The following is an 11104-nucleotide window of genomic DNA, read 5'->3' as shown; positions in this document are numbered from 1 at the left end:
CTGTGTGAGGGCACGTCATGAATCACAAAAGGCCATGTATGTGCTCGTAGGAATCTTCTCTGCCTTAATGAAGAGTACACGGCAGCCATCTCATGTGCGAGCAGCAACTGTGCCAGGAGTGGGGGGGCTGGTATATTGATAGGGCAGGGTGCGTGATCCCTACGAAGTCCTGTGTGATGTAAGGGCACAAAAACAGAAGGATACTGTGTGATTGGTGGACTCTGCCTGTGGGGATCATGACGGCACTTCGGGGAGACATTTGCACACATTTCTGCTAGGGCTTGAATTGAATTTGCGCAGGGTGGGTGTGAGGGAAGGATAGTGGCGGTCTGGTCTGAGGCACCAGTATTGAAATGCATTTCACAAAGAGGACATTATTGCATTGCATGGACGGCTCACTATTTTACCAATGCGCATTAAAAAACAAGCCCGGGTCTTTTGTGTGCACGCGCGCTAAAAAGAAATTATAAAAAAGCACGCGAGTGGTGCGCGCGGGCGCGCACGTCGGCAAAAGTGAAAGCAGCTGCAGCGTCCCGCAAGTGTAATGGTGCTCGCAAGCGATGCGCTTAATGAGCCATGACAAGAGAGAAGGAAGCCAGATAGCGCCTGTGCGCGTAACCGTGCGCGTAACCGCACGCTTTAGTCCACACAAAAAGTGTGTGGTCGGATTTTTGAAGCCCACTTATTAAAAGTCTCGCCAGAGCAGCGCATGCGCTGCCTCAAGCGAGACCCAAAAACTGTGGTCTGGCCTGAGAAATTAGGCTGATAAACTCAGAGAAGGAACTAAGATAATCACCAATTGTAGATGTTTAAAGACCGCCACCTCCCATTGTCTAAAACAGGCCCCTCCGTCTTACACTCAACTCAAACAAATTTCATAGCCAACACCAAAATTACGAAAATAGTCTCAATTCTGTATTTTTCTATTCCAGAAAGAAAAAAATAAACTCTCCCAACCCCCACCCTTTCCCTGTGGACACTTTATGCATCTCGATCTCAACAGGTGCAAAGTCTGTCGTTTAAAAGACAATATCTTTCAAGCACTACTGAGGACCTCCTGGGTGAAGGTAGTGCCGCGCGCCCACTCCTCCGGTGTTGAAAGCCGCAGGTCCCACAAACGGTTAATTTCCGTAGCACAGGAAGAAGTAACACATCCGGCGACTGCTGACCTGCAATGCTGTGTTATGGGTGTGAAGGCGCTATCCTCCAACTCGCCATGCCAAACTAGTCGGTCGGATGCTCCTTCGGGGGCTGTTACGAATTCTATGAGTGGTGTCCCAAACGAGCTTAGCTGCGTCATCACAGCGAATTAATGTGTGCGCATCTTGTTTAACTGCACTCTCCTATTTTTGCGCATCATTTGTACAGTTATTGGGCACTTAAGTGCAATGTCTCAGTTGGTTAGTTCAAGATATCATACATGTCTATTAAGTTATCCTTCCTGTGGTGAGTTAAGGTTGTATCATGTGAGTGTCCGGTCATGTTGCATTATCCGTGCAAGCGTCAACTTATTCTGCTGCGGACGCATCTCAATTTTCAAAAATTATTGGAATCCTATGTGAGGCACTGCAATGGACGGGTATAAAACAAAAGAAATAGTGTGCCCTCTGCTCGCAACCCACAGAGCCTTGGTTCTTGGAGAGCAGTTGTAGACAAATCAGAATACACCTAGGTATTGATATGGGGAGGAAATTGTGACTAGAACGATCCCATCGAAGTAGTATCACGTTTCAGCCAAGTCACATGATAATGTCACAGTGACAGTGACAAACTAGCGTTACAGGAAACTGTTGCTCGCTTGGCCTGCTTTTCTTCCCAGAAGCCGCAAGTAACCAATCCCACGTGTATTCTCACTGAAACATGACTGCGTCGTGAGAGGCGGCTGTGGTAGAAACTCCTGGAAAGCAGGGAGGGAGCCGTTGGTAGTGTCCGTCATCTTTGCTACCCTCCACTCCACACTTGTTGTCACTTCTCACCATGCCTACATAAGGGTGTCTGACACAGCAGCATTACCACAACACACTCTGCTTGAGTTTCCTCCGAGGACACCTCAGCGGGCATGCACCTCCTCCCCATGGTGAGGGGTCAGTAGAAGTGGGGAATGAGGTGCCACATCACTACGCCAGAGGGGTCGATTGCCACTGTGAAGACCGTGTTGGTGGTCAGTCCGCGAATTAGGTGTCCTGCATACACATCTGTTGCCTGTAGGGGGAGAGAGACAAGATAAGCCAATCAAGGGTCAGTCTGGCAAGGTATTTCAAGAACCATACAAATTGCCCGTGACTTACACAGCACTCATTCCCTTACCCTCCTCATTAGCCTGCTCTTGACTCACCTCCTTTTGCACTTTTAAATGCGTCACTCCTGTACTTGCATCCATATCTCACTTTTGTTTACACTCTTACCCCTGGGTGTCTCCCTTTAGCTATCCTTCTCTTGGCACTGCACCATGAACTCATTCGCTACATCCAATAAAGCTATCTTGATGAAACTATCTTCATGCACCCTGGCTTCTTTTAGGTGCTACCAATAGCTGGGAACCAGCAAAACGCCAGGATACTTTCGATCACCGGCATCACCCTAAAGAGGAAAAGTGCCACACCCTCAAAATAACATCACTTCTGGACACAGGACTTAAAGGGCCCCGGGCCCGGTCCAGAGGAGTGATTTTTCGTCCAGATCACATGCCCAGGAAAGAACATCACATCTAGGTAATGTAACCAGGGTGTGATGCCGCTCACGAGCCCTGAACCATAAAGGCCATATTACCAGGATGTGACGTCACTTATGACCCGTGACTCAGAGGGCTATGTGACCAGGATGTGACAACTCTAGGCCATCTAACATCAGAAGGCCTTGAAACAAAGAAGTGATAACAGTATGTCTTCTGACACAGAAGCGGCCTAAGCCCCCTAGACGAGATCTCAAGGTATAACTCACCATGCCATGAACAGCTGAGGAAGTGATGTAGATGATTACGTCTCCCTTTAGTGTGACAGATACATATAGGGAGCTCCTGAAACCGTTGACGCCAAAGAACAACACTCCTACATGAAAATGATCCACCCTACGTCATGAAGAGATACAACTACTTACCTCAGTGTGAATGCTATCTATAAATATTACCTCAGTGTGACACGAATGGCAATGAAGGATTCCTCAAAACAGAATGGGTCTAAAGATGAGGGCCACAATGTTAGGGGCTTTTTATGAGGAACTCTGCCAAAGGTTATCAAATATTAGCGTTAATAAATTACAGCAACTGATATCTTCTACTAACGGCTCCACCAGGAGTGATGCCTCCAGCAATCAAATACCATCTGTAAATGATATTGATGAAATGGAAGATGTAGAAAAATCTCTAACGGCTCCTAACTCACTGATATATGAAAATATGTTTTTTGGGATGAACTGAATTCTGATGGGGTTGTTATACATAGTTCTCTTCCAGGGGAATCTTCATTTAAGTCATAAGCACTGCACTGTCCCACCCACGCGCGAGACCCCGGAGCTCTTTACAATATATATATATTTATATATGTGCAAGCTCCTGTAAGTGACAAAAAGCACATCTATATAGACTACAGGCTTAGCATCCTAAGAAATTGCCAGAAATGGCCAAATTTCATTTATGTTTCATTTTAAACCCTTCCAAATAAATTAAAACAGTCACTAGATGTAAAAGGTTTTGCATCATTGATGAGGCAGGGAAGCCTTATTCCCCCTTTTTCACATGCATCTCTATATCTAGAGAAAGGTAGGTAAGTAGGTCTAGGAGCCCTGAAGATGGCTGAGTCCCATAGGGCATTTCTGTATTCAGCCGAAACATGTTGGCGCACAAGGGATGCAGGAATCATCAGATTTCCACTGAGCACCTTGGAGAATTATTTTTAATCATAATATAAGACCGGTCGAATAAACAAAGTTTAGTCTGAACTGGACCTCTGCAATAGTCCAGATAATTATACAGCTCTCAGATTCGGTTGAGCTCACAAGGGTGGCAGTGACCTACCTAGGTGAGAAGAGACACCAATGATAAAACATGCCACGATTTGGTGGCTAGGTGTCTCTTCTTCTTATCTTTAATGATCCTGTAGGTTAGAGTTCTTGATATGGGTACGATTAGTTCCTAGCTTTCGCATTCTGTGATTAAGAGGCCTGGAAAACCCTTCTCAAGCAATAACCAAAGTCCTTGTGAGAGTGAACAACAAAAGTCACTAAATTGACCTTTGCTCAACTATCTAGTAGCTTGGCACAAAAGCTGTCAGTCTTAACTTAGAGGCAAAGTGTGAAGTATGTATGCACCACACAAACAGTAATAAAGTGGAAGCACAGCACAATAGAAATCCCAACCCAATTAAAAAAATAGTATAAATTAAAAAAAAATGAGACCAAAATAACAGAAATCCAACCAGTAGAACAGAAGATATGCAATTTTAAAGGTTCAAGTAAAGATAGCGCCAAGAAGAAAGCACCAACTGTAGGTATCTGATCGCGCTACACCAGGGCAAAGCCACAAGTTCAAGCAGGCTGCAATGGAGTGTGGGCCGGACACAGGTACTGGGTTAGTCCTGCTGAAACAGTTACCATCTCAAAGTCCAGCAAAGTGATTCTAAATCTCATGATTTCACAGGAGGAGCTCAACCGATGCCAGCCATGGGTTCAGGACCTGGGGAGGCACCTCTTGCGGATCAGGAACTCACTCCAGCAGAGGTCAACAGGGCTCAGGCAGGTCGACTTGCAGGTCTAGGCAGGTTCAGTTGCAGCAGGTCAGCTGGGCCGTTGCAGAGAGGCCTCTGAAGCTTGTTGTGTACCTGTAGCTCAGAAAAGGAGGTCAGCCAACTGGCTCTTGGAGTCAGTCTGGTTGTCTTTGGTTAGTAGATGATACTCTCTTCTTCAAGCAGCAAGTCAGACCTCAAGCAGCAGCGCTGCCCTCTGAAGAACAAGACGTGCATCAAGCAGCATGGCAGTCCTCTGGTAGACGCAGGGCAGCCCCTGAGAAACAAGGCAGGCCTCAAAGGGCATGGCAGTCCTCTGTACAAGGCATTCCTTCTGAAGTCTTCCACAGGCCCAGGAGTGTACTGATGAGTAGCTCAGTAGGTCCAATATTTATAAGGGGTACCACCCTTTGAAGTCGTGGGCATCTTCTAACCTCTAACCACCTATACATCTGGTTTGGGAAAGTTTCTTCCTTTCAATTTCTTCCCTTCACCAGGCTCCAGAAAGGTCTAGGGTGACAAAAGGCAGGTATCAAGTTCCTTTGTGAGTGCGCCAGAGGCAGCCCTTTGAAATGTTAGTGGGGCATGGACCAGCTCCTCCTCTCCCATCATTGCAAGATGGCTCTCTCCCAGCTACACCCAGGTCCTATTGTACACTGCCTGGGCCCAATACACATTCTTGATGGGGAGCAATTAACAAGCTTAAGCTGCTGGAAACTCCTAGAAGGCCTCAGAAAGTTTAGGGCAGACAAATGGCAAATTACTAAAAGTGGCATTTTAAAAATGTTCATTTAAAATCCGACTTTACCAATAAAGAGGATTTTAAATTACAATTAATTTGAGTCTCAACAATAAATGTTTACCTGCTCCAAATCAAATGTTAGCACTTCTTAAATGTAATAAGGTAACTCAATGTTATCCAATGAGAGAGGTAGGACTCACAATAGTGAAAAAGGAATTTAGAAGCTCTTCACTAACAGGATATGTAAAACATAAAAGCATATGTCCTAATGTTTAAATACAATAAGTCATGCGCTTTAGATTGTTTAGCACTTACTTTAGGGGTGGCTTATATGCATTAAAACGAAGGTTTATGTCTGGCAAAAGGTTTATTTTGCCTGGTCAAATTGGCAGTGCAAAATGGAAATGTAGACTGCAATGGCAGGCATAAAACATGTTTTAAAAGGCTACGTTTAGTGGTTGGCACAATAAGTGCTGCTGCAACTAGTACCATTTAATTTACAGGCCCCGAGTACCCCCATTACCATATAAGAGGGACTTACAAGTAAATTAAATGTGCCAATCAGGTGTAAGCTGTTCCATGTTCTGGGGAGAGCACAAGCACTTTAGCACTGGTTAGCAGTGGTAAAGTGCATAGATTCCTAAAAGTCAACAAAAACATGTTCAGAGAACAGGAGGGGGGAGGCAAAACATGTGGGGTGACCTGCAGAGCAGGCTAAGTCCTACACATATGTTTCTTAACAGAGCCACAGTTCCTGCTTTTCTCTTAGTTGAATGACTTCGAGGTTTACTACAGAGGGATTTATTCACCAATTGGTAACATAATAGATAATAATGCATGAGACAACCCACCTGGAAATGGATTGTTTTGAAGTGGAGAAACCAGCCCTAAGAGGACTGCAGTTTACAAATTGGTGATCAGATTGTCTGATTTCTTTTGTCTTATCAAGATATAACTTTAATACTCTTTTGACATCTAATGTATGAAGGACTCTTTCCACTGGATTGGATGGATTTGGTAAGAAGGTTTGTAAAGAGATTCTCTGATTTACATGAAAATCATACAATACCTCCAGAAGAAAGGAAGAGTGAGTTCTCATAACAACCCTATTCTTATGAATGACTGTCTAAGGCTAATTTGAGCAAAAGGCCAGAAGTTTGCGGCCTCTGCATACAGGCGTAATGGCTGCAAGGAAGGCTGTCTTCCATAATAAATGTTGCAGAGTCGCTTTGTTTATAGGTTCTAAATGGAGGACCCATTAGATTAGGGAGTACCGTATTCAATTCCCATAGTACAGAAGGGTCCCGAATTCGAGGGAAAAAGTACTTAATACTTTCTATGAAATCCTTCACTACAGCTACCTTGAAGAAAAAAGTTTGTGAAGGAGATTTCATGAGTGCAGTAGCTGCTGCAAGATCAACTTTGATGGGGAAAAGGGAACGGCCAGATCTTGTCAGGTGCACAGACTATGGAATAACCACCTCCTCTTGGCATGTAACGAAGTTATGGTTATTCCGCATACATCAGATGCAGAATCTTTTCCATACCCAATGCAGAATGGCTTCCACTTAATGAAATACGATGGTTTGGAGTAGGGTATCTTTGGCTCTTTTAAGATATACATACAATCTTACAGAAGATCTAATTGTCTGTATTTCAAGAATTCAGGAGCCAAGCCAGTAAGTTCATCAATGGTAGGTTGGGATGTAGGATCTGGCCCCAAACTTGTAGAGAAGGTCCAGTCTGCACAGGAGTCTCCTATGTGGTCTCTCTGAAAGGTGAAGAAGATCTGTGAAGCACCCCTGCTAATGCCATTCCTTGATCATCAGAATCATTCTTTCTTGGATCATCATCTATGCCAGCAGCCTATTGCAAATGCTACGATCTTCCAGAGACAATATTCTTGAATGTGTTCCTCCCTGCTTGTTCTAGTAACACATTGTAGTTGTATTGTTCGCCTGAAAAAGAAGTGATTTTGTTTTGAGTGAAGGTAGGAATCAGAATCATTCTTTCTTGGATCATCATCTATGCCAGCAGCCTATTGCAAATGCTACGATCTTCCAGAGACAATATTCTTGAATGTGTTCCTCCCTGCTTGTTCTAGTAACACATTGTAGTTGTATTGTTCGCCTGAAAAAGAAGTGAATTTGTTTTGAGTGAAGGTAGGAATAATGTTAGAACTAGAATTACTTCAAGAGGTTGATGTGATAGGATTTTTCTTTCTTCGTCAATGTCCCTTGCACCTGGAGATAATCTATGTGAGCATCCCATCCTATAAGGGATGAACCTGTTACCATAGTCTGCAAAGGCATGTCTTGATGAAAGGGGAGCCTTTTCACAAGGCCTGTTGATTTGCCCCAACGTGGGTATGATTGTATGGCTTGATGGGATAATGTTAACCAGTTCTCCCAGCTTCCTGATTTCCGGTTCCATTGATCCTCCAGGCATTGTTTTAACAGCCTGATATGGAGCCTGGCATTCGATGTTAGAAAAATGCATGATGCAATTGATCCCAGTAATGAGAAGATTTGACGTGCTGTTGGATAGAGTTTGTGGTTCAGACTGCAACATTTCAGTTGGACAGATTCTAGTCATTCCTCCGAAGAAAATGTTGCATGTCCTTCCTAAATAGTGAATATTTAGTACTGTGAATATTGTGACTTCTGGAAGTTAATTTTTATCCCCATGTTCTGCAAGATGTTTACTGTCGTATGAAAATGTTTCCTCACTTTATCTGGAAACTATGCCTTTATTATGCAATCATCAGAAAAGGGTAGAGGACAATCTTCAGTTTTGGCAGGTATGCAGCCACCACTGCCATGCACTTTGAAAAGGTGTGCAGAACCAACTTGAGGCCGAACAGAAGAACTTTGAGCTGGTTGAACTTGCTAAGAGAAATCTTAGAAATTTCCTTTATTTCGTAATGATAGGAATGTGAAATTATGCATCCTGAAGATCTATTGCGCAGGGGGGCGTGGCTTGGCGCCCGAGGAGCATGGCGGCTTCCTTGTGAGCGCTCCGCATCGACCGTCGGAACCCGCGCTACACGGCGAGCCTCACCTTCTCCGGTCCTGATTTCGTTTACCGGAAGGTGGCGGGCATGTTTCTGGCTCTCCCTCGCTATCGCTGAGGCTCCCTTTTAACACTTTCCTGACGGAGTAAGTACGGTTGCAGCTCTCCAACGGCCGCGACCGCCATTTTGTCCTCATCTGTAGTGCCGTGGCTCCTGGCTGCATTCTCCCTCCGATGACTTATTCAGGCATTTTAAGCCTTCTCATGCCCTTGTCATGACTCTTTTTCACATGGGCATCTTTCTATGGGCATTTCTTTCACTGCAGTGACTTTGGATGCATCCTTTGACCAAGACGGCTCTGCTTTAGTTGTTCGGCGGCCATTTTAGGCATCTCCACGATTTTTCTTCTTTTCCATTAACGCCTTGCTAAATGTGTTTGCACTGTGTTTCATGGTTCCTGCAGATGGCGTTTTCCTGTGCCTCCTTCACTTTTACATAATTTGCCAACTTTTTCAATGGCATTGCAGTTTTAACGCCTTTCTTTTTTCTGTTTTATGTGCTGCCTTCTTCAACACTGCCTCATCCTGCCTTGGATTCCTCATCACTTCCTTTTTCTCGCTTTCGCATGGGCAGACCTAAGCAGCACTTGACTTCTACCAACTTGAATCGCGGTTTGCTTAAAAACTCCAAGATATTTTCAAAATGTGCTCAATTTGAGGCTTCCCAACAGTCTCTTGCTCCAGACGCATCTCCTGCAATGGAATCCTCCTTACCAACCTCCGGAAAAGCCACATCTAAACGATTAAAAAAAGACCCTCCCTCCCCGCCTAAACCATTATCCTCCGTTTCTGTGGAACTTTTACTGGACGAAATCAGGGCTCTTCGTTCATTTATGGAGGACACCAATGCTAAGCTACAGGTACTTACAGACAATTGGTCACAAATGGAAGCGAGGGTCACCTCCGTGGAACGAAGTGTTTCCTCACTTCAAGAATCTTCCTCCAAAACGTCACACTTGTCTTCACAGGTTTTGTCCCTTCAGCGTCAGGTGGAGAAACTTGAGAATCGCAATCGGCGCAACAATCTGCGTATCTACGGCCTTGTGGAGGGCTGCGAGGGGTCTGACCCCATCACATTTTTCAGGTCCTTTTTACCAAAGTTACTCCACTTGCCAGAAGGTACCGTGCTTAATATCCAACGTTCGCACAGACTGGGCAGACCTCCATCATCTTCCTCTCCTACTTCCAGACCGAGGGGTGTTATCATGTACTTTTTGGAATATACAGATCTCTTGAAGGTTCTTTCAGCTGCTAGAGCTTCCCCTCGACTCACCTGGTCTGGCTCTTCCTTATTTTTTGCGCAGAACTACGCTAAAGCCACGGCAGCTCGACGCAAAGCTGTTTTGGACATGTGACCTGACCTTCGCTCCATCAGGGCCAGATACGGTCTCTTTCATCCATGCCTTTTTAAGGTCACATACAACAACAAGACGACGACCTACGAGGATCCAGTTCGCCTTCGCAGCCTCCTGAACTCCTGCAGATCACCTGCCATGGATCTTTCTGAGCCTTCCTCTTCTTTTCCTCCTTGATTCTTCTGTTTTCATTCTTCTTTACTGTTACTATTTGCTTCCCCTGTACTCTTTTTGCTTGGTGCTTATTCCTTCTATCATCATACTTTTTGAGGTCTTACTGTAGCTTTTCTGCTCCACTCTGGTTGTTATCTTGCTTCTTTTGCATTCCTTTTTCCTGACTTTTCTCTTGCTATCTCTCTTCTGATAATACTGTCATTTTAATTGTTATTTCTTATTGGTTTGTTGACTTCGACTATGTTGGTTTTTCCATTGTCCATTGTTTGACATTTTAACGTTTTCATTTCCTTATGTCTTCCGCAGACTTATCACCTCGTTCCGTGGGTTCCTTCGGTTGTGCGTCTCGCTGACCTTGGAGGTCCAGCCTGTTCGATGTGGTTCCACCCCTCCCTCCCTACGTCCTCATTTTTGTTCCTGATCCTCTTCATTTACCTACCCCAGTTTGTAGGTATGTTTTCCTTTTTATTGATCTTTACCCTGTTACTGATGTTCACTTCCATTCCTTCCTCTCTTTTACCTCGTTTCTCTTTTCTCTCCGGTGTCGTTCTTTGTTCTTTTTCTTTTGCCTTTCTACTATTACCTTCACCCGATCATCTTTTTCTCCACTGTTGTTGTGGATTATGCTCCCCCTCATCCTACTTTACAACTTCGATCTCTCTTTTTCCCTTTTTTACACTTCTCACCTTCTTATTTCAATTTGCAGTGCGTTTGTTTGCGTGTTTTTTCTCCCGTTTCCTTGTGCTATTTCTCCCATGTTTCTCTTTAATCATTATGCTCTTTCACGCCTTTTGGTCTTTCCCATTTGATCTTCGCATTTGTGATTGGTTCTGGTTTTCTTATGTTTGATGTCTGTTCGGATTGTTACGTGGAACATTAAAGGTCTTCATTCTCCTATTAAGCGACAAAGAATTTTAACGCACCTTGCTAAATTGAACGTAGACTTTGCTTTTTTACAAGAAACTCATTTGTCTCAGGTTGAATCTGTCAAACTTAAAAGAGGTTGGGAAGGAGAAGTTTTTTATGCTCCTGGGGACGGGAAA

At 44.3% G+C, this 11104-nt stretch overlaps 1 protein-coding gene across 1 annotated transcript in view; it reads right to left on the bottom strand.

Moving 5' to 3' along the window:
- Window positions 1-896: 896 nt before the first annotated feature.
- NAGA (alpha-N-acetylgalactosaminidase) overlaps window positions 897-11104 on the bottom strand; it is a 738125-nt gene continuing 727917 nt past the window's right edge. Inside the window, exon 9 of the mRNA XM_078640564.1 lies at window positions 897-2202. Coding sequence (XP_078496690.1) covers window positions 2086-2202 — 117 coding nt within the window. The 3' untranslated portion in view covers window positions 897-2085. The remainder of the gene's footprint in view (window positions 2203-11104) is intronic.

The sequence above is a fragment of the Lissotriton helveticus genome, chromosome 1_1 (assembly GCF_964261635.1).
Source record: "Lissotriton helveticus chromosome 1_1, aLisHel1.1, whole genome shotgun sequence".
In the NCBI taxonomy this organism is placed as follows: domain Eukaryota; kingdom Metazoa; phylum Chordata; class Amphibia; order Caudata; family Salamandridae; genus Lissotriton; species Lissotriton helveticus.
Note: the sequence above shows the minus strand (reverse complement) of the source record. Positions and strands in the feature narration are given on the sequence as shown.